Source organism: Callionymus lyra, chromosome 13, assembly GCF_982586985.1.
Source record: "Callionymus lyra chromosome 13, fCalLyr1.hap1.1, whole genome shotgun sequence".
Taxonomy (NCBI): Eukaryota; Metazoa; Chordata; class Actinopteri; order Syngnathiformes; family Callionymidae; genus Callionymus; species Callionymus lyra.
In genome coordinates, this window is record NC_141830.1 from 20,404,391 (window position 1) to 20,430,222 (window position 25,832).

General features: G+C 39.3%; 3 protein-coding genes across 4 annotated transcripts; all 3 read right to left on the minus strand.

The window, feature by feature from the left end:
* Nucleotides 1-1,908: 1,908 nt before the first annotated feature.
* eif2b2 (eukaryotic translation initiation factor 2B, subunit 2 beta) lies at nt 1,909-5,142 on the minus strand. Its single transcript, XM_087806229.1, has 8 exons — nt 4,917-5,142; nt 3,892-4,012; nt 3,671-3,822; nt 3,442-3,605; nt 3,285-3,380; nt 2,286-2,423; nt 2,154-2,220; nt 1,909-2,094 (listed from the first exon to the last, which is right to left on the minus strand). Exons 1-8 carry the CDS (start codon nt 5,086-5,088, stop codon nt 1,937-1,939), a joined length of 1,068 nt encoding a protein of 355 aa, XP_087662355.1. The 5' UTR covers nt 5,089-5,142; the 3' UTR covers nt 1,909-1,936.
* Nucleotides 5,143-9,097: 3,955 nt separating this feature from the next.
* tmed10 (transmembrane p24 trafficking protein 10) lies at nt 9,098-14,078 on the minus strand. Of its 2 annotated transcripts, none has more exons than XM_087806091.1 (5): nt 13,855-14,078; nt 12,726-12,846; nt 11,889-11,962; nt 10,254-10,380; nt 9,098-10,185 (listed from the first exon to the last, which is right to left on the minus strand). In XM_087806091.1, exons 1-5 carry the CDS (start codon nt 14,029-14,031, stop codon nt 10,064-10,066), a joined length of 621 nt encoding a protein of 206 aa, XP_087662217.1. In that variant the 5' UTR covers nt 14,032-14,078; the 3' UTR covers nt 9,098-10,063. The 2 variants fall into 2 exon arrangements, with proteins under 2 accessions (XP_087662217.1, XP_087662216.1); XM_087806090.1 differs by having other exon boundaries at nt 11,889-11,958; nt 12,722-12,846; nt 13,855-14,077.
* A 5,591-nt stretch (nt 14,079-19,669) lies between these two features.
* Nucleotides 19,670-21,694, minus strand: fosab (Fos proto-oncogene, AP-1 transcription factor subunit b). The gene is made up of 4 exons (XM_087805635.1): nt 21,439-21,694; nt 20,971-21,189; nt 20,782-20,889; nt 19,670-20,698 (listed from the first exon to the last, which is right to left on the minus strand). The coding sequence occupies exons 1-4, from the start codon at nt 21,571-21,573 to the stop codon at nt 20,081-20,083; spliced, it is 1,080 nt and encodes a 359-aa protein (XP_087661761.1). The 5' UTR covers nt 21,574-21,694; the 3' UTR covers nt 19,670-20,080.
* Nucleotides 21,695-25,832: the final 4,138 nt, after the last annotated feature.

Below are 25,832 nucleotides of genomic sequence, written 5' to 3' on the forward strand. Positions count from 1 at the left end.
ATCTCTTAATAATTCAAGAATTAACATTTAAGCAATTAAAATGTTGTTTTCAGAAAGAACTGGAAAAACTTATTCATGTAACTTTTGTAGGCAAATTAAAACTAGTCACTAAAATAAAAGTAATATTAAAGTTAGTAATTCATGGTGTGAAATACTTAATGGTTTAATGTCTACATTAATTAGTTAATTTCTCAGGTTCGCTAATGCACATTTGAACCAAAACCAAATCATGGAAATAAAATTGTGAAATGCTGGGAATATACTTTTTTTTTTTAAATAGAATTAATAGCACATATGAAGGTAATATCTTTTGAAATATAACAAGAAAAAGAGTTTAAAAATAAATAATAAAGCAGTGTCAAATTAAACTTCTCATCACTTTGAATCTTAGTTTTTCATCCAGTTTGTTGTCGTTCCTGATCCACTTGTGTGTTGAAATAATAGAAGCGTATATTTCAACCGTTTCCTGTTTCCTCCACTGACGCTCGTCTCTCAATACACAAAAGTTCAAACGCGCTTGTTATTGAACACACACCTTTATTTCAATGTGAACAGCTGAGGTGAGAAGTCCCACACACACACACATGTGGACCTGGACTCGACCTCAAGAGCGACACATGACGTGGATGATGAAGACGCTTCGCTCGGGTAATTTAATTACTGGATCTGGAGCCTTCATGGGGTTAAAATACAAAAAATATAAAATCCGACTTTTGTTTAAGACTCACTTCAGGTAAAATATGATTTAGTGTTTATCACTATTTTATAGTTGTTTTTGTTGCATTCAGACAAATTTAAATAATATTTTTTCAATTTGAAATGAATCTTAAACTTTTATCCACTTTTTATTTCTTTCTTTAATATAGATATATTCAATATATTCAAGTTTTATCGTACTTTACATTCATTATGTGATGTCAATTTAAATGCACCAATTTGTGTAAAACATTGTGTATTTTTTTAAAATAATTTATCGAATATATTTAGAGAAATATACACTAATTACCGATCTTTGATTTAGTATAAAAACTTTTAAGGGTTATTAAAGGTCATGATTTTTGACTGTATTTTCTTAACGTGCTCCATGATTTTGATGGTTTTGTCATCACATTCAAAGTTCAAAGTTCAAGTGTCTTCATGTCTTCAGCCTCATTAGTGATGCACCAGGACCTCAAGTCTGTAAAAGTTCCCCTCGGGTCCAGAACGACTGCAGTCAAAACATTTGGCACCTTCTGAGATAAGAGCTAATGACATCAAACGCTCCACATGCAGAGCTGAAGGTTCACAGACGCACAGAAAACTCATGTTTAAACTGTTGATCCGAGCAGTTGAAGAAAAATCTAAAAAACACATGTCTGGAGATGATTTTACTTAAAAGACTTCAAATGAGTATTTGTGTTGAAGTAGAAGCTCATGAGGTCAAAGGTCATGAAGAAACCATTTATATTTTGTATTTGGTCTCAATAGGACCCTTTTGGTTTTAGGAATTTTATCCTCAACTTTTCAGTATTTATTTAACATCACAAAATATTTTAAGTCAATATTTTAAATATATTTGTAATAAAAAAAGAGCTTTTATGTATCCAATTAAAATGTTATTTTATTGTCTTAATTGATTCTTGAGTCATTTTTTATTTTAGCTTGGACTTCCCTAAAATCTGCCCCTGTATAAAAAAATATATATTTTATTTTATTTCATTACTTGATCTTTGCTTGACGCTCCCTAAAACCAGCCTCTTTATAAAATATATATTTTATTTTATCTTGACAGTCCCTTAAACCAGCCTCTGTATAAAATATATTTTTAATTTTATTACTTTATTTTTTGCTTGACGGTCGCCAAGCCTCTGTGAAATCCAGACCTCGGGTCAAGACGACCTTGAATCAACCGACAAAAACGACCTTGCGTTGACCTTGCGTCAGATTTATTGTTGCACTACAGCTCGTGATCCTCCGGGTGGTAGAGTTCGCTCATCAGCCTGTAGATGTAGGAGGGGGCGTGGCCTCCGATGTTGGAGATGAAGAGCGTGATGAGCTCGGGGGGGACGTAGTCGAACACGGGACAGTGAACGTTGACCTTCGACAGGATCTCACCTTTAGCGGGCGAGAGGGCGGGTTCAGACTCCGAGGAGGGTCACGTGTCAATGACTCACCTTCGGTGAAGGGAAGGACCTCGTGCGGCGAGACGAACTTGTGGAACGTGTCTTCTTCGTTGGGGAACTAAGACGGAGGAGGAAACAAGCTCTGGTCACGTGTGTTTTCAACGGTCGCCGTCGTTTCCTCACCTGCGGCGACAACTTGAACATGGGTGCGCACACGATGAGCGGCGTGGAGTGATGCTTGGCCGCCAGGGCCAACGTGTGCGTGCCGTTGACGGCCCTCAGGCCGCCGTTGGCCAAAACCGTCTGCGTCCCGATGATCACCTGAAAGTAACAAGATCATGACTGCGTCCCTCAGGGCTCTGTCTTTACTCCTTAAGAATAACTGGTGATTGAACCGTGTTGACGACACGTTTATCACTTAGTGTTTATTATTATACATTTAGTTTTTACTTTATTACTTCCAAAAAAAAATCTTTTATTTAGATTTTTAACTTAATTTGAGTGAAATTTATAATTATTATCAAATGTCTTGAGTTATTTCAGGTTCTTATTTTTACAGTTGAACTTTTAATAAATCAGAAAATTTTATCTTGAGGGAAGTAAAAACTAAGAAGATAATGACATTGTTTCATGAAGCTTCATCAATACATGACTACCATCTAGTGGACTCTGAAGATAATGACACTGTTTCATGAAGCTTCATCAACACATCACTACCATCTAGTGGACTCTGAAGATAATGACACGGTTTCATGAAGCTTCATCAACACATCACTATCATCTAGTGGACTCTGAAGATAATGACACTGTTTCATGAAGCTTCATCAACACATCACTACCATCTAGTGGACTCTGAACATAATGACACTGTTTCATGAAGCTTCATCAATACATCACTACCATCTAGTGGACTCTGAACATACCGACACTGTTTCATGAAGCTTCATCAACACATCACTACCATCTAGTGGACTCTGAACATAATGACACTGTTTAATGAAGCTTCATCAACACATCACTACCAACTAGTGGACTCTCAACATAATGACACTGTTTAATGAAGCTTCATCAACACATCACTGACGTAACGTATGCAATTAATTCATTTAATTTCATCATCTGGTCTACAAGGTTTATTTAATTTTTTCTATCATATGTTGTTAAGACACACACGAGTCGTACCTTGTTGACGCGAGACATGACGGCGAATATCGCGGCGTCTGTGATGACTGTGGTCTCGATGCCGGCCTTCGACAGACTGGTGGCCATTTCATGTCCCTGCGGGCGAGCGAGAGAGCGCGAGTCACGGAGGGGTCGATACACACGTCCATCCATCTACCTGACAGAAGGGGGCGCACTCTGCCACGATGACGTGGAACTTGCGCTTCCTGGCGGCGTCCTCCAGGAACGCCTCCACCGTGCGGGAGCGTCCGACCGTCATGATGACCTCGTTGGAGTGGATGTGCTCCAGCGCCTGCATGGCGATGTTGTCGGTGGTTCCCTCTGCGGCAGAGAGGAAGTGATGTCGTCGTACGCCCGACCCGCACCAGAGACTCGCAAACACAAACCCAGTTCCGTCAGCAGCTCGTTGATGGCCTCGATGACGTTGGCCTTCAGCGGAGGGAAGTGTTGCCGGAAGTTCTCTTCGCTCAGGCCTCCGGACGTCAGCAGCTTGTGGAGCGACTCCTGTTGGTCCGTCTCCTCGCTGCTGCCTCGGGATCTGCCGCCATGACCACGACGACCAATGAGGACGTGACGGCGCAAAAGGGACACGGCGGCGAAGGCTTACCTGGCGTACTCCTCTCTGATGATCTTCAGCACTCGTCGGATCATGTTTCCGACCGTGGTCTCTGAAGGCTGCGCCGTCGCCATCCGTCGTCCTTCTTTCCTGATGATCTCCATCAGATCCCCTAAAGAATCAAGTCCTTGTTAGTCTGACCTTGAATAGTTCACCTGAACCTCATCATGTTCTCATGTCGACTCATGTTGATTATCTTAAGAGTAATGTGTTTTTTCTAGAGTTATAGACAAAATGTATTCATTTTAATGTAGCGACTGCAGCTCAGTTGTCTTCGTCTTCATCTTCGTCCAAAAAGACACTTAAAAACATCCAAATACCTCCATACTGCTCGTCTGTAACGTCCCTCTTGTGTTGAAGCCTCGACATGAGAAGAATTGTTTTGAAAAAACTTCATTAATCTATATTTAAAGATTGTTTATAGCAAAAGTTTAAATAATAACAATAGATACAAACAGGAAGTACTCCGGGTAAACGTCACAAGCTCTTCCCTTTTAGACACAAGACTGTTTTAAGTGTCTTTTTGGACAAAGACGAAGACGTCTGAGCTCTAGTGGCTACATTAAAATGAATCACATCAACAAATCCTTGTGTTGTGTTTACATCACTGGCAATAAAAGTTTTCTGATTCTGATCCTAAACATTATTAATACAGCCTTATTTAAAGTTTGTAAAATAACTGACATGTTTACTGACGGTCAGAATGATACAACAATCTATACTTTTCCTACAATAAATTAAAGTAGACTGAGAAAATGACACATTTAATTGTAAATAATAAACTTTCTTTGCAGGATGTTGGAGTAAGTTTCATGACAGAAGGATGACGTGATGATCATGAACCTGACGTCACTGTGAACTGACATGTGTAGCTAATGTTGACGTCTATGAACGTTTATGAACAAAACATTGTAAAACATGAACAGAAACAACTCATTGAACTTGTATCAGTGACAGTTTAGACACATCTGGATATAATCTGTGATATAATAATAATATACTATATGTCGACACACCTGCGCTGCTCCACCGGGCCTGCGACGTGATTCTGCGGAGAAGGGACGTCGTTTCTCGGGCGGTCTCGGCCGAACCTCGCAAGGGTCCGGTTCCGCTGCCCCCTCGCTTCAAGTCCGTCAAAAACGCCTCAACTCTCTCCGTCAGCTCCGTTTCTCTGTCCGACCCCGGCATGTTTGCAAGTGTTCACCTGCGGGACCGACAACGATAGGACTGTTTTTTTTTGTAACGCCGGAAGAAGTACCGAAGAGCTTCCGGGTCAAATGGGTTGCGTCACTATATAATTATTTATTTATTTTTATTCTTTTAAATTGTTTGTTTGAAAATATTCAGGAAGCGACTCTTACAACGGACCGTCATGATAGGTAAGAGTTTAAAAAATATATTTATATAATATTATTTATAATATTTATATTATAACCTTCCAACGGTCTTTTTAATTCGATAATCTCAGATATATGGCGTCATTTGCCTGCTTTTTAAGATCTAAGTACACAGAGTTAGAATGTCATTTACTTTCTTTTTTTTAGTTAAACATAAATAATGATAAAAATAATAATAATTCAGTTTCTGTGTTGTGCCGCATTGGGTTGTGTGAGGTGAAAAGTATTTGCTTTTTTAGTTCACTTGTGCACATTAAATGTGTTTAAATGTTGAACAGAGATTAAATGTTTATTATTTGTGAGCAAAAACAAAAATAGCAGAGGATGGTTTCGATCCATCGACCTCTGGGTTATGGGCCCAGCACGCTTCCGCTGCGCCACTCTGCTGACGAGGCTCCTTCTCACACCTTTTTATTTTTGTAGTGTATACTCAAATGAAATATTCGCTTAGATTTTAATTGAAGAACAACAATATTATTCTTCAATTTTTTTTTCAATTCAATCTTGAAATTATAATCTGTTTAACACGATTATTATTTATATATTGAGATAAAAAAAGATAAAAAAAAGGTTTTTATTCTTTAGTAAAGTTGTTAGATTTGATCTCCACACTTTAATACGTTTTTATTCGCGTTATTAAAATAGCAAATCCCGGTTTGTAATAATTACACTACTGATGGACGGCACCTTCATTTTAGAAGAGAAAATTAAACAGCAAAAATACTGTCAAAGAGCCTCCACAGCCACACGAAATAAGGGACTGTCTACAAATGACTTAAGTAAGTAAGTAGTTATTATTAGTAACAATACTCGGTTATAAATACACACAAATTAAAAAACGTTCAAAGGTTAAACTACACAGTGACAAACATAGTTGCCCCAAGATAATGACATTTCGAACACAAATGGCAACAAGCAAAATTGGAGTTTACACACGTTTATTAAGAGAACAACTATATTCTAGTTGTTCTCTTTAAACTAAGAACAACAAAAAGAGGGGAAAAAGGGGGAGTTAAATACCATACAGCCAGGATTATAATCTGGCGTCTGTTGCTGGGAAAGCTGTGGCTTCAAACTCTCCAAAAGATGGCTGAAGGAGCTGCAGCCGTCACAGCAACAGGCGCTGAGGTTCTGAACAAGGTAGAACAAACAGGAATTGTATGAAAATAAAAGACGTGACACAAAGAAATATAATTTCCAGATAAATATTGACTGATTCTAACAAACGTGTTTCAATGTATTTCTTTCACTAATAAGTACTTTCATGTGATACACACTTGGTAGTTTTTAACATTTTAGTGTAGTTTTTTTCAAGTTTAAGTATTTTCCTGCAATATTTCATGAATATTTTCTAACAACTCATCATCCATATGATGATCGTCCACGTCATGTTACTACACTACTACACTTGTTAGTTTTTCAAGTATCTCTATGAAATACTTGACACTATTTATATGAAACATTTTTCTAGTAACTTAATAACTTACTAACTAAATGACTAATCCTCTTTATCATGTCACTACATCCATGACTTTTCAGTGTCTTTGAAATCGTAATAAATTAAAGTTTCATTGTGCATTTGAATGAGCACATTAACATTTTTATTTTATTTAATGAACGTTATTGACGTCGTTTGTGTCACGTGACCATCATGAACGTCAGCTGTGTTAAAATAAAACAAAAAAACATTTCATGCGAAACCATTGAAGAATCAACGACTCCATCTTCAGTACTGTTTGTTCAGCAACAGCGAAGCCTGCCGGGGACGTGGATGTACTGCGGACCTCAACTGATGTTATTGTCATATTTTCATAAAACGTTTTAAAATACTGTATTATGTCATTCTAACAGGCGGCTATTGTTTTTTATTTCAATTGTTGACTAGTTTGTGAAGCCCGAGCATGTGATTAAAGTTTTATTTCTGGCGGAAGGTAAAGAAAAAGAATATTTAGCAGAGGATGGTTTCGATCCATCGACCTCTGGGTTATGGGCCCAGCACGCTTCCGCTGCGCCACTCTGCTGATGGAGATTTAGGTACTGTATACGATAAAGCAATGGATGGGTTTCATTGATGTTAGAGAAGGTTTAAGTTTCCAAAGTGAACTTGTCTTTTCCTCGAAACCTGTGAGATCTAAGTGATGGTTCTGGAGGAACACTTGTTTAAGAAAAAGTAATATTGCATAAAGATATTGATTTATGATGTTTCAAAGGTAAATTAGATAACGAGTGCAGTGACATGATATGGATGATCTTAATGGATGAAGAGAAATAAAGTTGGATGACCATCAAAGTGGATATAAAGGAGTTATTACAAAATGTTTACGAAGTATTGCATGAAAATATAGATGTCAAAGAGATTTTTTAAAACTTAATATTGCCTAAAAATATTGATTGAAAGAATTCAGAGGAATTTTTTTTTTAAAAGTCACGAGTATAAGAATGTCCTCCTCATACGTGTGACCATTAGAGTTGTAATTACTGAGTTATTAAATATTGTTTACAAATAATTGCATGAAAATATATACATATGTGAAGGTTGATTATATAAGACCTTTTTATTATGTTACTTCACTCATTTATTTTCAAGAGAATTTAAGAAAATCAATATTTCTATGCAAAATTCCATAAACATTCTTTAATAGCTCGTTTTTTACAACCGTGCTAGTCACCAAATACATGTCACTTATGGAGGACCTCCATATTATGTTTCTACACTCATTACTTAAAAAAAAAAATCACTTTGAAATCCATATTTGGAATTCTGAGGCGCTCTAGTAGAATAACTCACATTTTCCTGATCCTTAAAACTTCACTGTCTGCCAGTTTCTTTCAGGATCATTTTAAAATTCTGGTTCTTACTTTCAGAGCTATTCATGGTCAGACCTTCCATCAGTGATCTGATCCAGCCTTACACCCCAGCTGGGGCTCTGAGGTCTGTGGATCAGAATCTACTGATGGTTCCTGAACACGGTTCTGGACCAGAGGAGAGAAATCCTTCCAGACTGTTGCTCCTAAGCTTTGGAACGATCTCTGTGTTTGATGATCTACTGACTCCTTCAAGAAACATCTCAAGACGCTTTTATTCGTGCAGGCTTTTCCTTGATTTTCTGGGACTCCCGTGTTCGTCTGTCTCTGTGTTGTCTAGACCTTTTAAATGTATATTTCATTGAGTATTGTTTTGATTGTTTAAGCGCTTTGTGAGCCCGATCTAGAAAAGCGCTCTACAAATATTACTTACTTACAATCAGAGTTTTAATTAAGGAGTTGTTACAAAATGTTTACAAAATATTGCATGAAAATAGTAAAATATTTCAAAGAGAAATTTGAGAAAGTCACGAGTGTAGTAACATGATATGAAGGTTTTCCATCAAACATCTGTTTTTATATTAACATCCATTAAATCAACGTCTGGAAGATTTGATGTTGAGTTGACGTCACATCATGCAGACGCGCAGAGATGTTCAAATGTGACATATGGGATTATGTTGAGATCATCATAGATTACCAATATATATGATTGAATACAAAATGACGTGATATATAGAGAATTTCTTTATTGAATATCAGTTAATAAAGAAATCTGTACTGAAGAAGCAACTGATGTTCACGACCAGACCAAGTGTTGATGTCAACATTAAAAGAAACAAATATTTCACCTCCTAAATGAATGAGTGTTAAAATATTTTATTTTTTAAAATGAAATATAATAATTACACTTTCCTAGTGTTTTCCTCTATCAATGGTTTGACTTGCACAAATAAAACTCGCTTACGTTCAAGCTGGTGAACAGAACTACACACTTTAATGTAAATCCATCCAATACTTTATTGAATAAAAGCCCAAGACAAATTTACAAAATGTATCAGTCAAAATAAAAATTACTGATTGCGACCAACGCGCAAAGTCATCCTTAAAAACTTACCCATGAGATCACGCCCTGTTGGATTGGATTTGAAATTCTAATTTGGTTCTTTGACTGATGAGGAGGAAATTAATGTATCAAAATATCGTATTCATTTACCATTATTTGAAAGGAAAGCTCAGCTGAACGAAGACGACAGATGGCGGTCCACACGTCCATGAGACCCGACTGATCCCGTCCAAACCCGGTGGTCGTTATGAAAGAACCCATTTTTTTGAGGGTTCTCGGCAAATAATCTGGCGTTTGAAAACCACAAGTGACCTAATTCAGAACTAAGGCGATCCGTTTGACAGCCCGCACCAGGAAACATACACAGAGAAGCAACTAAGTTTACATTTTGGAAACAAACTAAAGAGTCAAACATGGCTACCAGACATGTATTCAAATTAGGCGACTCAATGTTCAGTGGTTGCCAGACTTCTTAAAGTAACAACCAAACCACCATTTGGAAAAAAACAAAAAACAAACCTTCACTTAAAAAAAAAAAAGGTGCGACAGATGGAAGTGACTTGGCGAAGAATGTGGACGTCAACGGTCTGACCTTGGCACGTCCCAATCAAACTGAGCTCAAAGAAAGAAAAGAAAAAAAAACAAGTGTTGCTTTTAGAGACTTAAGTTCTTATTGAAACCGTGTTTTTTTCTCTCTCCACACGTCTCACATTTTCTCGGTGTCGACATCTACACAAGCAGGTGACGCGTTGTTTTACTCGCGCGTCTGTGGGGAAATTACAATTCAAGCTCCTGAGCCACACTCGCCGTCGTCACATATCTAGTCCAGGGCCGGCGTGGGTGTGATGGTCAACCACCATGATCCCGACCCGGGGCCCGGGGCACACAGGCCGCTCTACTCAATCAGCTTCTTTGCCTTGAAGAAGCGCCGCAGGTAGAAGACCTGCCACGTCGCCAGTCCGATCAGACAGCACATGGAGAATATGCTGAAGTACAGCACGCGCGTGTTGGTTGACTCTGAAAAAGAATACCACGAGAACGTCAGTTAAACCTGATCACCGAGGACATGACGGAGGACTAGTTACCGTTGGTGTCTCGCATCTCCTCCTCCCTTTTCTTCATGTAAGCAAAGTCGTTGACGATGGACTCGGAGAGATCCTCAAGCCGCCTCAGCTCCACCTCCAGAGGCTTCAGCTTCTCCACCTTCGCGATCTGGAGACAAATGACAGGAAGTTGAGATAAAATCATCTATGATTCGAGAGGATGAACAAAGACCACAGGAGGGGTTTTCATTATTCATGGGGTCAGTTCTGATCTCTCTCAATGATCCATCAATGAAGGAGTCAAATCTTGAGTCAACTATTATTTATTATTGTACATGAAACTCCACAATACTTTGGTGACTTAGGTCAGTCTCTCAAACTGGGCCTGAGAAACCTGGGTGTTGTTTTTGACAAAGACATGTCTCTGGTTCAACACTGCAGAAAACTGACCAGAAACTGTTTCCTTCGACTGAGAAAAATCTCTAAACTCACGATCTGTATCTTATAATCCATGCGTTTGTGTCATTTAGACTATTGTAACAGTTTATTTTATCAAGAAGGAGCTGTCTCGCCTGAGGTTCATACAAAACTCTGCAGCCAGAATTCTGAGCCGCTCTAGTAGAAGAACTCACATTTCCCCGATCCTTAAATCTCTTCACTGGCTGCCAGTTTCTTTCAGGATCCACTTTAAAATTCTGGTTCTTACTTTCAGATCTATTCATGGTCAGACCTTTCATCAGTGATCTGATCCAAACTTACACCCCAGCTCGGGCTCTAAAGTCTGTGGATCAGAATCTACTGATGGTTCCTGAACACACTTCAGGACCAGAGGAGAGAAATCCTTCCAGGCTGTTGCTCCTAAGCTTTGGAACGATCTCTGTATGATGATCTACTGACTCCTTCAAGAAACATCTTAAGACATTTTTATTTGTGACATTCCTTTATTCTCTGAGACTCCTGTGTTTTTCTTATGTGTCTTGACCTTTAAAGCATATATTTTAGCAAGTATTGTTTTGATTGTTTAAGCGCTTTGTGACCCCGGTCTAGAAAAGCGCTCTACCAATATTACTTACTCTGGCATCATTTTAAACATGGATTACAATTACACATCTTCACCAGTAGGTGTAGCAGCTGAGCTGCTCAGGTGGCTCGTGTGCTTGTTCACACCCGGCGGGTGTGAAGAGAGCAGCTGCCAGCAAGGGTGTGTACCGACCTTGAACCTGCTGCTGTTGGTTCTGAGCGTAGTAGTGATAAAAGTTTCTCAAGAGCTCTCGTGCGTACGATTCCACAGAATCTCCTTGGAAGCTCTCGCCCGCCCACTCCCACCGTCGAGGACGGCGTTTGTAGAGCGGGCGTGGGAGGAGGCTATAATCTTAGTCGTGTCACCTCTCAAATGTTTCACTGACTCAACAGTTAGTAAAAGCATTGACCACAACTTAACCACGCTCAAGTTTAAAGGAACATTGTGTTCGTCATTCTTTGTTTCACTGAGGAAGTCAATGAACAACAAAAACATCCCATAAACTTGCAAAGAACAACATATTCCTGGTGTTTGTCGTGTCGTAATGACCTCATGTCGAAGATACAACATAAAGAAGCTCCAACACTTGATGTAAGAGACTGACGTGTCTTCGTGGTCGATTCAAAACAAAGAGTGCGGTGGTCCAAAACTCTCACCTCTTCATAGTTTTTGGCCTCCACGCCGTGCTTCATGTCCAGATTGATCAACTGGTCGGGCACTCGCCCGCTTCCTGAACAGCATCAACGAAACAAGATATTACAAAAGCGCTCACACATCAAAATGAAACCAGGTGTTCAAACTGTGACGAGATCATCGGTGGTTTTAAAGGTTTTGCAGCTTTTAATTCAATTGTATTTAAAGTGTCAAATCATAATCGTCAAAAAAATATAGTCTCATCTCGTCAGCAAAGTTTGTTCACTCGACAATCTTTCCATTATTTCACTTGTAGAAACTTTTTAAAAATACATAACAGATGAACACATGACAAAATAAACAAAACAAATCTTCAACTTAATGATTCAATTATGGTTAATAGTTTATTATATGAATCCTTGAATACAAGAATATTCCTGAATTTGGGCCAAATTTTTTATTGGTGAGTGTTAATAGATAATATGATTATTATAATTTATTATTTTTAACTAAAAGTGCTGCGCATACTTGTGTTCTTCTTCCTACCCTTCAGTTTAACTGTGGTCTTATATATACTACAAGATCACACGTAATATATCTTTGAGTGATCTTTACTGCACTAAAATGATCGTGAACATGATGCCGATTCATTAAAAAATATGAATACAATAATATTTAGATGATATGCTGGCTTTTCATAACCTTTACACTAGATTGTTTAGAATAAAAATAGATATAAGGTCTCAATAAACCAAACCTATGTAAGCATTAAAGAAATAAATAAACACCAGCACTAGAATAAATGTACGACGATGCAGATTAAAGGTTCCAACAGGTTCTGATCAAGTCCTGCAACCTACCCATGGGGGATTTGCTCTCGAAGCAGACCTCAAACATGTCGTAGTCCTCTGTGGTGAAAGCAAACTTCCCTTTCGTGGCATCTTCCTTGGAGTAGAGTGTGTGGCTGGAGGAGTCTGTGATCTGCAGAGACGCACAAAGAGTTAATACAGTTCCTAAACTTTGGAAGGATCTTCCTCCGTGTTTGGCTTCTTCAAGAAACATCTTAAGATACTTTTATTCGTGCAGGCTTTTCCTGGATTTTCTGAGACTCCTGTGCTGGTCTTGGTGGTGTAAGTATATTTTAATGAGTATTGTTTTGATTGTTTAAGCGCTTTGTGACCCTGGTCTAGAAAAGCGCTATAAAAATATTACTTACAATTTTAAACATGACACACACCCAACATTCCCTTCATGGAAACAACAGCTTTGCTGCTCAGAGTATTCAAAGTGTTAAGATCTAGTATTATTCTCATGTTTCGTATTCATGAGTCAAGTATCAAAGGTCCTGGAGATGTAAAGGTACATCATGTCGGTGACACTTGTTGGTAAATAATCACTGAATGACTCCATTACTTGCATTTTTTCTACAAACATTTGGCTTTATCTAAAAAAAATAATAATCCGTGCGTTGGCTCGTTTCAGCTTCGAACACATGAACATATGTGCGTCGCAGTGACTTCAAATATCCAGACGTGTCATCGTGACGTGCATCCCCGTGAAGCGTGAACAGATGTCACCGTTGCAGGTACCGAGGATGCTAGCATGCTAATGCTAATGGCCGGTAAGACTGACGTGTAACAGCGGCAGAGCCCCGGCTGGTGACAAACACCGCGTCGACCGAAGCGACAACGCTAGTCTGCACCAGATGAAAGTGGCTCAAATAAAACTAGTTGTGTATAAGTTTTAAATGTGCGATTGTTGATGTCAACCTTTTTTTCTTTTTTTTTTTAATTCCGTCGATATATGTCGCTAACTCTGGTTAGCATGGAACCAGGAAACGGTGGCCCGAGAGGACTAGCTAATGCTAACTGACACGTAAATAGATGTTAAAAATACCAAAAGATTCGTAACTAACTTAACGATTTGTTGGTGAAATCGTCATTTACATTAACTATTCCGTCTATGAATTGTAAAAAGATCTGCGCCCACCTTCAGGTTAGTTTTGGTGTTCGGCTGTTCGCCTATCTCGTACTCCCCCGTCACCAGCACGTCTTTGTGGATCTCCTCCCGTAGACACTTCCTGGAATTTACCGGTAGAAAGAAAGAAATAGAAAAGGCCGATTGAATAAGAACCGGCAACAACAGTAGCACAGCGAGCCGAGCCATGGCTACACACAACCGAGCAACCAGCCTGGGACAGCGAAGCAGCTTAAGCTCCTGCTAGCCGCACCAACCACAGCGCCCCCTGCACGTAGGGAGGAGGAATGATGACGTTAAGAATCAAACTTTTTCGATCAATTTATTCACTAACCTGCCCCAAGCCACTGTAAGGATTGTGTTAAAACCCGCTTTAAAATGCACCAAATATGTATTCCAACTCGTATCATTGGTCAAAGGCAACAGATTAACGATTAACCAGAGGAATAATCGACATGTAAAATGCATTATAAATAAAATATATTATTATTATTATTATTATTACCATTGTCCGCTCATTACTGCTGCCAAGAACGTTTTGTGATCCTCTTTTCACCAACAACAACTCCCAGTGAAATCTTCATGATGTGTTGACAACAGGACTAGAATGTATATATTTTAATTCATTATTTACATGTGATTTTATGTTAAGGTCTCTTATTCTTATTTATTGTATTATTGATTAATCTATATTTATTTCATAGATATAATTTCATTCTTTCATCCGGATGTATTTGAAGGAAAAAAATCACACACAACGTCTTGAGACCTTTGTTGTCCTGATAACATCTACTCGATTGACAGAGTGCTTCTGAGTGACAGTCATAGTTCACAACATATTAAAGGAAGTCTTGTAGAAAACTAGTGGGAGCTGTGGTGTTGTGTAGTTTAGCAAAGAGATAAAGACATTCAGGTTGTCGTCATGTTTAACTAGATAAGATCTGGTCAGGAATGAGCCTGTTAGAGACATCGACTCCAAACATGAGCCGAGGGACTCGATGTTTCAACCCCTGATCAGAAATGACAAACTGTTATGATTGATTGTGACAATGATGTCATCAAAGTTTCAAAGTTATAGATCCAGGATTCAGGGTCAGCTGACAGTTTGGTGAGTACGATCTAAACCTGGCACAAAATTACAATGTTAATGCTTCACTGAAAGAATACAAAGTGTCATAGAAGAGAATCTGTAACTACAATATGTTTTCTCTTTTCCAGAAATCCACATGTAACCAAATAAGGCTTTCTCGGCTCCTCACAGAAAAAATCAGGAAATAAATAATAACACTATTTATGAAATCAACAATAAGAAAATAACCCTACCTGTTTTTTTTAGAAAAAAAAAGTCGGGAAATATAATTTTAGGCCCAAAATGTTCATATCTTTCAAACCAGACCTTCTTCAGAATATAACAACAAAATATTCAGACTTGATTTTTATTCAGCTACTCTTAAAAATGTTTAAAAAAATAATTGAAAAATGGGTTTGTCCTTTATTTTTGTCATGCAATCTATATATGATTACAAAAAATATATAGTATTTCACCTACTTCATTCTTAATTTGACCAATGTTAGCAATGTGTTGGTGAAGCTTCATGAAACAGTGTCATTATCTTCAGAGTCCACTAAATGCTAGTGATGTGTTGATGAAGCTTCATGAAACAGTGTCATTATCTTCAGAGTCCAATAGATGGCTCTTTGAACAAGTGTTCTTATGAAACATCATTTTTAAAATGACGGCGCCACCTACTGACCTCTGAACAATATGACACTGTTTCATGAAGCTTCGTCAACACATCACTATTATATAAAAAGTTGTCCTCATGTTTGTTTGCGTGTCATGAAACATGCTGTCAAGAACAAATCAGATCTTGGTTAAAAAACACAAATTGTATTTGTATAGAATGGAGAAAGACCAGTTCTTTCTGAGGCACCAAGAGGGAAAGTTGCTTTTATATCTTCATCCCAGTTTCACAAGTCGTAAATAATATTATTCCAAACTAAAACACGAGCTTCAAATGTTTATGACCCTCAAGGTCAGAGGTGGTTTACTCTTCAGTCCCAGTTCCTGGAACAGAGACGTCTTATCTTATTCCTTAGATTCCTTAGTCACAAGTGCAGCAGATGGAAATACCACAACTAAAACAATGTTGTATTTGATAAACATGCTTTAAATCAGCAGTAAATGTGATAAACATGCTTTTAATCAACAGTAAACGTGATAAACAAACTTTAAATCAACAGTAAAATTGATAAACATGCTTTAAATCAACAGTAAATGTGATAAACATACTTTAAATCAAAAGTAAATTTGATAAACATACTTTGAATCAACATCAAATTTGATAAACATGCTTTAAATCAACAGTAAATGTGATAAACATACTATAAATCAACAGTAAATCTGATGAACAAAATTTAAATCAACAATAAATTTAATAAACATACTTTAAATTACAATTTTCACCACATGCTGACACTTTCGAAATACACAAAATCGTTTGTCTGCTCTGCATCATAGGGATTACCCAGTTACGCACAGGGCTTGTCCAGTTTCCAGGGAAACCTGTCTTTTCCCAGCAGACACCAGGAGGAAACGCTGCTCACTGCAGAGTCTGGCACTAAAGTGAGCACAAGAAGAATCTCCTCAGCATCGACGCTGCGTCAGATCCAGTCGGAGAACAGTGAGTGTTGGTGTCGAGACCTTTAACACCCTTTGTTCAAATGAATTCTATTGGAGGTGGAATCATGGATCGGGTGTGTTGGGTGAAGCAACACTTTTCCTTTCTCACACACTCCTTCATGAGGAGGAAGTTCTGTCATCAGAGGCTTAGACTTGACCCAGTCACCCTCCGTGTGTCACAAGACTAACGCTTGCAAAGACTTTAGATTTACCGGATACTTTCAGTTTCATCATCAAACTCACGTCATCACATTCAACTCAAGTGTATGAAACACTGTTTTCTAGAGAAGAATCTCATCAATGGTTTTGATAACCTTAGTCAAATAACTGCGGGTGTATAGTAATTTGATGACAGGTGGTGGTGAAGGAGATTCTACGTCATTTGGTGCTCCACCCGGTAACTGCTTCGCTACTGGTTAGAGGGCTTTGCACTAATTTGTAGAACCTGGCGGTTATGAAACATATATCTCAGGAGGTTCTGTATTTATTTTGACGTACAAAGTGACTTTTGTCTTTTATGTCCTGGTAAAGGAATGTGATGTGATGATATAAATCATGCTGTGACTGTCGTAAGGGGCCGTCAATCTAACAGAAAGAAGCATAAACCGTGAGAAAAATACGAAACAAGATATCATGACATTTAAAAAAACAAAACAAATAAAAACTAAATAAGCTACTTTAAAAAAAATATATCAAATAAAATGGTCCATATGTATGAGTGTGTGTGTGAATGATTGTCTGTCTTTGTGTGTCCTGAGACTGACCGGTATCCTGTCCAGGGTGTCCCCTGCCCAATGAAACTGGGATAGACTCCAGTCTCCCTGCCACCCCATAAGGGATAAAGCAAAGTGTTTTTTTTTTCATTTAAATGAATGAATAAAGCTAAATAAACTACAAGTTTTCTTTTAACAAAACATGATAAAAGGGCATTTCTTCAATTAACTTGAAAATATTTTTTGAAGAAAAATGAATAAAAATGAACACAACATTGTAAGTTATCAGTCAACTAGTCGTCACTACATAGTTGTGTTACATTTTCATCGACTCTAACAAGTCAGGGTGCACCAGTCGTATTTGTCCTTTAGCCTTTGTGTGTGTGTGTGTGCGTGTGTGTGTGTGTGTGTGTGTGCGTGTGTGTGTGTGTGTGTGCGTGTGTGTGCGTGTGTGTGCATGTGCGTGCATGTGCGTGTGTGTGTGTGTGTGTGCGTGTGTGTGCGTGTGTGTGCAGGTGGACACTCAAGTTGCTTCCACACAGGATGTTAAGCTGTTTCATCACAATGACGCTCCCCTCGTCTCTACCTCATCCCCTCATCATCGTCGTCTTGCCTCCTCCTCACTTTCTTCCTCTCCTCGTATCAGCCGCAGCTTCTCCCCTGGGTAGCTGCACCGACGCAGGCTGGCGTCACACTGCTCTAAATTTACCGCTGCCGATGCTGATGTTAAAAGAAGCGATACCTGCTATTTCTGCTGCCAGACCTTCTCCCCGGGGCAGAGTATTAATAGACCTCAAGAGTTATTAGCTGCCGCGCGATCACATCACGCCTTTGTCGAGGAAAAAACACGCCGGAGACGAAGCTCTTATACAACAAATGAGGATCCACGTCACCGGGAGCGAGAGAGAGGAACTAGGCCAAACAACTTGACGTGTTTAAGCATCTTAAGAACCACAACCTTCTCACTGAGGTCGGATGACATCGGTCAGCAAATCTGAGGTCTTGGTTCTCGAAGTATGAATCAGAATCAGCTTCATTTGCAAAGTACTGAATATATTGACAATACACACAGAATCTTTATTTTCGTTCAAACAGAAGATAGAATGGAAATAAAAATAATAATAAACAATTATCATAGTGTGTTTTATCCAGTAATTAAAGGAACTATTACATGTGTTCGTTAATCAATACTTTCTATTTATAGTACTGTTAATTATTTACTTACTTAATACAGAATTGAGGAGAGCATGGGACCGACAGGAAAAACCTCTAATGTTTTTGAGATCTTGAGAGAAAATGCTGGTCACAAAAATACAAAATACCAGATACTGGTGATACTTATTCTAGCTGAATATTTCAAGACATGTTTATTTAGAATTCTTTACTGGGTTAAACATTTGAATCATTTAACTTTGCAATAGTTGGATTTTTTTGTTTTATTTTGTGTTTGTTTTTTTTATTCTGTAGTGACAACACAAACAATTCCTATGTTGTGTGGACTTCTCACTGTCAGCCGGACAGGTTTGTGTATTCACTCGATAATATCCAGCACTGAAGAGCTTAAATATCACAAGATTATTCAACTATTTACCAGAATTGGTAATATTTACCGAATTATCAGAAAAAAATAAAGAAGGAAAGAAAAACGAATGTATATAATTTAAATTCTATTGATTAAAACTGTCTTTTGGGTGTTTTGTTTAGAAAAAGATTATATTTTTTCGAAAAAATAAACCTGTAAACGAGTGGGAAGATGTTTGTATATGAAGATCGTCCGCAGTACAAAAAAGGTCGTGGACCCCTGACCCGGATGACGTCTCCATGGTAACGTGTTGGCTGGTCTTGATCGACTGGTCCAGTTTGTTACGTCGGAACCAGCAAGTTCACAAACCGCGTGAACATTTTTTTCATATTCTTGTATCACTCTAAAATTCAAAGCAATGAAAGAAGCACAAACATACATTGATAAATAAGAATATTCGAGTGTATTTTAAACTACATTAAACACTATAATGCTGGAGGTGCCGCGTCATCGTGACTTGTATAACCAGGAAGTGTCTCTCATCTCAACTTCCAGAAAAACATCTTTTGCGAGACGATTAGTCGCAATTTCCCTCCTCAGACGTACGACCCTCTAAATTTAGAAGTGAGAATCCGCTGATGTCGGTCCAGTAGGGGGGTTCGGAGCGTCCGTCCAAATAAGGGCACGGAAGTGTGTCGTCACAGCGCTGCGCTCAGGAAGAAAAAAAAATGGAAAGAACGCACTGACGTCAGAGTTTTGACGTACTGCTAACCCTGGCAACAGACAGAACAATAAATAGAGCCAGTGGAGAAGCAGGGAAAACTGCACTCCAGGAGACTGGTTAATTTTAGATCTCGTTCAGTTACGAAATACACGTTGTTTTTTTAAAGTCACCAGAAGACAATTGCATTCAATTTGAAAATCACTATCTTTTTATTTACACACTTTGCAAACAACAATAGTCCTTACTCTGTGTAAAAAAAATAAATAAGCTTATGTTTTCACAGAAAACCTTAATACTAAGATAGACCACTCAGACCATGGTTAAGACAGTTTCACAAGCGTTTCCAAAAATATATATGATTTCACATTGCTTTAACTGGGTCAATAATAGCTATTGCTGGAAAACACTCATAAACACCAAATATATGTTGTCGTAGCACCAGACAATCAAAAATTCGATATGAAATAATAGGTGGAATTATTTTGAAACATGCGTCGACTTGCTACATAGGTCTAAATGGCAAGTGTAGAGAGAGGCCAACGTCAGAGATGATGCACGTCAGTCAGAACATCTCGACTGTGCAGCACAGGAAGTCTTTAAAGGGCCAGCAGGGTCGGGGAGCTGAGCGATTCCGAGGACTGGTCGTTGCTGTTGCTCCCTCTCCTGTGAGCGACCCCGCACGAGGGGAACGTCTCGGCCTCGGGGAAGGTGAAGACGAAGGAGGATGTGTAGGTGGTGCAGGCCGGAGTGCAGGTCACCACCGGAGTGCAGAGGGGCTCGGCGGCGGCGGCGCTGGCCGAGGCGTGGAGGGCCTCCCAGTCCTGAGTGGTGTAGAGCGAGCTGGACAGGTCCACCTCGGGCACCGACCTCGCCGTCTCCATCTCCGTTCTCGCCAGCAGGTCCAGGGACTCCTCCAGGACGGAGGAGTCCAGGTCGCTCATCTTCACTGGGCCACCAGAGAAGATGGAGTTCGAGGCGAAGGCGGGTTGGCCAGACTGGAGCGAGGTCACCACGGCGACCCTCGTCTTCGCCGGCGAGATGGGAAGGTGAGCCGGCGAGATCGAAGCCACCGGGAACTTTTTGTCCATCTCCGTTGGGATCTTGCAGATGGGTTGATGAGCGGCCAGGATGAACTCCAGACGCTCCTTCTCTTTCAAAAGACTGGAGATGTCCGTCTGCAGACTGGACTTCTCGTCCTCCAGCTGGTCGGTCTCCTGGATAAACACAAGAGCAAGAGTTAGTCACGTGGAACCACTTTTTTGGGGGTGGGGGTTGAATTCCCTGAGCAGATACTTACAGCTTGGAGTGTGTCGGTGAGCTCTCGCCTCCTGTTGCGGCATTTTGCTGCTGCCTGCTTGTTCCTCTCTCTGCGAACCCTTCGCTTCTCTTCCTCCTCAGAACAGACCTGGTGAACAATGCAAGAAGAAAAAGTTAAGTCTCTGACTTGAGGATGATGATGATGATGGATGAAGATGATGGTAATTACCTGTTCACCTCGGCCCCTTCTGGCACCGTGAGACTTGGACACTGAAGACCTCATGGCCGGACTCGAGTAGACCGGGCTGGAGGTATAAGGGTGGGCTCTGTAGGACGGGGCCACCGAGGAGATGAGAGGCTGGACCAGCCACTGCAGGTCCGGGCTGGTGGATATGGCTGTCACGGTTGGTACAAACGAGGCACTTGCTGCTGTCAGGTCAGTGAAATCCTGAAATGGGTCGAGAAGGTGAAGGATGAGTGTTTGCTGAAGTTTCAAAGAGCAAGAAGTGGCAGCGCATTGGATGGAGCTGCCTCTATAACGAGCCGGATGGTTTAAAAATATCCTCATGATGTCAAGCGTGACGTCACACACTCGCTCTGTGGAGTCTCCAGGTAGAGAGACTTGAGAACCACAGGTGAAAACGCTTCTAGACAACGCTATTCAAAAATAAGTTGACTTGATTTCAAAGATTCTTACCTGAGACTGAGGCGAGCCCAGGCTGGAGTAGGACTCGGCCGGGGACAGATAGTAGCCCAGGTGGTCTGCTGAGGGAGATGCGGTGCTGCAGCGGGAGGAGGAATCGCACTCCGCGTTGAAACCGGTAAACATCATCCTTCCAAGAATTTTAAAAAAAGAAGATCCAAATGGTATTTTCCCCCCGTAAAATACTTTTTTAAAAGTTGGAAGATTCTCGTCGGTTTGTCTCCTGTGAAGTTTCAGCTACTGTTAGTTTGACTGCCAACTTCTGGGAGCCGGCGAGTTTATATAGACCAGTGTGGGTCGTCCCACCGCAGGGGTGGATCCACGTCACGCACGAGCAGGAAGTGAACCGAAATGAACACGGAACTCACTCCGACGACACACCTCGAGCTCGGAAATATATCCTCCTTCAAAGTGTTGTCGCTTCGATGCATGTCTGAAGTTGTTTTGTGTGCGAGATACGCGTTTTGAAGATAGTTTTGTCCGTCGCGCTGATTGAAATGGAAGATTCCATAACGGGATTCCCGCTACGTCACATTCCATATATGGTTCATCCTGTAAGAGGGCGGTGCCTGCTGGGAAGTAGAGCAGCTCGGGCGACGACGTGAGGTTACGTAAGACAACAAACACAGCAGCTCTTTAGAACAGTAAGCAACTGGGACAGTGGTCAGTCAAACAAGCCTCGCAGAGTACATCAAACAATCCAGATTTCATGACACTTTTGTCGAGAGGATCTTTAAATGATAATGTCTGCTATTTTAAGGAGAAAAAGAATCAGACAACTTTATTGACAATTTTTTAAACAATTCACAGAATACAATAATACAAAAATAAGAAGGAAATACACAAAGATGAATACAATGAAATACGACACATTACCTCTAAATGCTTATAAATCTCTTGGATATGACTCACAAGAAACAGCATTATAAGAAATAGAAGCATTATTCAATAACAGGAGGAGTTCTACAGTAACTAACCCTTCAAATGTGAATAACATCACATCCCACTCATTATATTTTAAATAAAAAACTGTTCATTCCCAGAAGACAAAGTCTTACAAGAGCTCCAAAGTCAAAATACATATAACTATTTATCTGAAAAATGATCAGAAGTATTTAATTGTACAAGAAATGTTATTCTGCCACTGACTTAAACTGACATTTAAACAAATGTTCCTTTTCCGTTTGACACGACTTTCCTACTTTTTAAATACTGATAATAATAACTAATTAATAGCAATAATAAACAATCTCTTAATGTGTCACGTGTTTGCACTGTAGCCAGTTCCCAGAGACAAGATGTCTGGTGTGCTTTCATCATTCTTACAACAAAGTGGCAGATGTGCAAATGCACATGTACACAAACAAACGTCACGTCTTAAGCCCCTCGGCACAGCACGTACCTGTTCCACCACGTAAGGGTGCGCCTGACTATTGATCCAGATACCTCATAACTGGTTTGGTGTACTCTTCCACGCCTGAGCGCCGCTCTGCTCACGCTTGTCGGAATTCTTTCTCCGAGGAGATGAGATTCTGGAGCATTTCCAATTTGGTAATAAAATTACACTTTTGTTTAAGTGTGTCTCTCTGTCACGTTTCAATAAATACTCAAAGATTATACCTTTCTTTTTATTCCACTTGTTTTTTTGATGATAATAATAATAACAATTATAATAATAATAATAATAATAGTTACTTACTTACTTGACACTCAAGGTCACCATACATTTTTCAAAACCTTCATCATCATGACCATTAAAACACATGTTATTGTAAAGTAGCTCAATAACTATGTTCATTATCATCGTCCATTATTTTTAAAATAACGAAGAATTAAAAGTGAGAATTGTTTGTAAAAAAAAGGTCCTACATTGGCTGATAAAGGTCAAGCATTGGTGTCATTGTGTCAAAGTTCACCGATCTCTGTTTCCCGCGCCTGTGTTTTGCTGAATATTTCTGGTAACCATAGTGACGCCACACCCCTTCGTGTCAGTGACGCGGATTTCGAACGGCAACAGAGATTGTCTCTGGAAAGATGGAGACTCCCTTCGGCGCTGAACCGCCGAGACCGCCTCTCTTCCCGCCTCCAGCGGTGGGAGCGTAAGGTGACGTCACGCCCGTGTTTGCGCAGGACAAACAGAGTGAGAGCTCGTGCGGTGGAACAGGATCTGGGACTCGAGGCGTGTTGAAGTAGTATTTTGTAACTGGTTGTCAAGGAAAGATTTTCCCAGACAGAGCGAGAAAGTTGTTGTTATTGTTGGAGGTAAACAAACTTGAAAAGAAGCTTTTAAAGTCTGATAAGACAATTATATTTGGTGATTAAATTATATATAAAATAAACATATGGAATAAATTTAAATTGGAAGCTTTTCTTTCACATTGATCTAAAACATAAATAATAATAAAATAAAGACAAGACACTACTAATGAACTAAAAGCAGAAACAAGAAGAGAAATGTTCTTTATTTTTTCTTATACTTGAAAATGATGTACAATGGTATGAGAAACACAGATATACACAAACGTATTTTAACTGAAAAACAATCTAGAAATAAACTCGATTTCTTGGAGCAAGTTCTTTGTCATTATTTTCTAAGAGATTCAAATATAATATTCTTACACGTTTACATCTTTCAAATTTGGGAAATTCTCGTGCGAGGAACGATGATGGAGAAGAACCAACGTCTGGTGTGACTGTGATCGGTTGAGTCATCGCTCGGTTAATTATTGTGATAATTTCAACTTTGTTCATTCTATTCACGTACAAAGACTCTGCCGAAGCTCATGATGTCACGCTGAGGCTAAAAATAGCTCATTGTGCTGGAAAACATCTTTGGACGTCTGTGAAGTTGTGCCCGACCTTTGAACTCCTTCGGCTCGCAAGCGCCGGCTGCTGAATAGACCAGCGAGGACCACCTGACAGCATGTCGGTAAATAGGTCTAGAGGGGTGAGGGGGGGTGATGCCGGGAAGCCCCCGGAGCTAGCCACCCCCACCCCCCGAGCAGGCCGGACCCCTCTTTCTATTCATACTTCACTTTCACTTGAGTGGGATCTAAATATAGAACGTGGATTCAGGTCAAACATTTATCAGATTATTAACATTCCAATGAGCAAGTTTTCTCACATGTGTAAAGTGAAACTTAAAAGTTAGTTGTTCGTCATATTTTTAATTGACGTACATGTGTTTCATTCTTTGTGTCTTGACATTTAAAACGAGTGTTTATGTTGTTTGTTCAGTTGGAATCTGTCTGTACATGTGCTGTGGAAGATGTTTGTCATTTTTCTTTTAAAGCAAAATAACACACAAAAAATAGAGGTTTCCATATACGACTGGAACAGGTGATTAAATTCTGGTTTTCTCAATTTCCATCTGAATATGAGAATCATTTGAACTGATCTCCTTGTCTTCGATTCAGAGTTTCTTCAGTGTGTTGTGCAGGTACGTTCCTAAACTTCAAACATCAGACATATTAACCTGCACCACAAACTCTCACTTCCACCAAAACAACAGCTTCACTTGAATAGCAATCACAATAATAATAATAATAATAATAATAATAATAATAATAATAATAATAATAATAATAATAATAACAATAATGTTTAATAATATAATAATAAGAATAATACAATTATTTATAATATACATCAATAATAATAATGTTATCACAGACAGACATATATGTACACATTCACATCTATAGGCATAATTGAAAATATGTAATAAAAGACACTATTAAATAATCACAATTGAAAGGATGAAATTTTTTAATTATTTTTTTTACAGATGTTTGAAGTACAGATGTGTGTAAAAAACGTAACAAAAACAAGTGTGAAAGTCAAAAGAATGTTAAAAATAAATAAATAAAAATATGTATGAATTCAACATTCTTGTGCTTCTATTAGTTTATCTTTCTATTACCTTGTCTATATCTGGATGTTCGAAGAAACCAACAGTCACAGTTCTTTTAAATGCTGAAAAATATTAAAATAAACACAAATCACAATATGGGTGTGAATGAGCTATTTGGCAGGGGTATGTGCTCTCGGAGTGCTTTTCCCATTTTCCGAAAGATACAAAACGTGATTTTCTTCTGATGTTAGACGTCAAAATGTAGCAAGAAGTTATCAGTACTTTGTTACTTCTTCCTCGCTGTGACTAAACAACGAGGAACGTGGGCGGGTGGGTATAAGGTCAGCTCGGCGCGTGCGTAAGGTAAGGTGGGCTCGAGCCCTTCCGTGCGATAATGACGCTTTAAGTGGTTCTGCGTAACGTTCTTCTTCTGTTCTATGACTGTGCGTGAGTTGGTGAGGGGGTGCGATGGTGAGATGGTGAGGGGGTGAGATGGTGAGACGGTTAGGGGCCACACAGAAGCCCCTCGTCCTTC

What these genes read in the sequence shown, in the direction of transcription:
- fosab (XM_087805635.1), bottom strand. Translation starts at nt 21,573, where the DNA reads ATGATGTTTACCGGTTTCAACGCGGAGTGCGATTCCTCCTCCCGCTGC. An exon ending in TGGGCTCGCCTCAGTCTCAG is followed by an intron (nt 21,190 to 21,438) that starts GTAAGAATCTTT and finishes GACCCATTTCAG; the next exon opens with GATTTCACTGACCTGACAGC. An exon ending in TCACCGACACACTCCAAGCT is followed by an intron (nt 20,699 to 20,781) that starts GTAAGTATCTGC and finishes GTGTTTATCCAG; the next exon opens with GAGACCGACCAGCTGGAGGA.
- tmed10 (XM_087806091.1), bottom strand. Translation starts at nt 14,031, where the DNA reads ATGGCTCGGCTCGCTGTGCTACTGTTGTTGCCGGTTCTTATTCAATCG. An exon ending in CGAGAGCAAATCCCCCATGG is followed by an intron (nt 11,963 to 12,725) that starts GTAGGTTGCAGG and finishes GATGCTGTTCAG; the next exon opens with GAAGCGGGCGAGTGCCCGAC. An exon ending in GGAGATGCGAGACACCAACG is followed by an intron (nt 10,186 to 10,253) that starts GTAACTAGTCCT and finishes ATTCTTTTTCAG; the next exon opens with AGTCAACCAACACGCGCGTG.
- eif2b2 (XM_087806229.1), bottom strand. Translation starts at nt 5,088, where the DNA reads ATGCCGGGGTCGGACAGAGAAACGGAGCTGACGGAGAGAGTTGAGGCG. An exon ending in ATCAGAGAGGAGTACGCCAG is followed by an intron (nt 3,823 to 3,891) that starts GTAAGCCTTCGC and finishes TCATGGCGGCAG; the next exon opens with ATCCCGAGGCAGCAGCGAGG. An exon ending in TGTTCAAGTTGTCGCCGCAG is followed by an intron (nt 2,221 to 2,285) that starts GTGAGGAAACGA and finishes CCTCCGTCTTAG; the next exon opens with TTCCCCAACGAAGAAGACAC.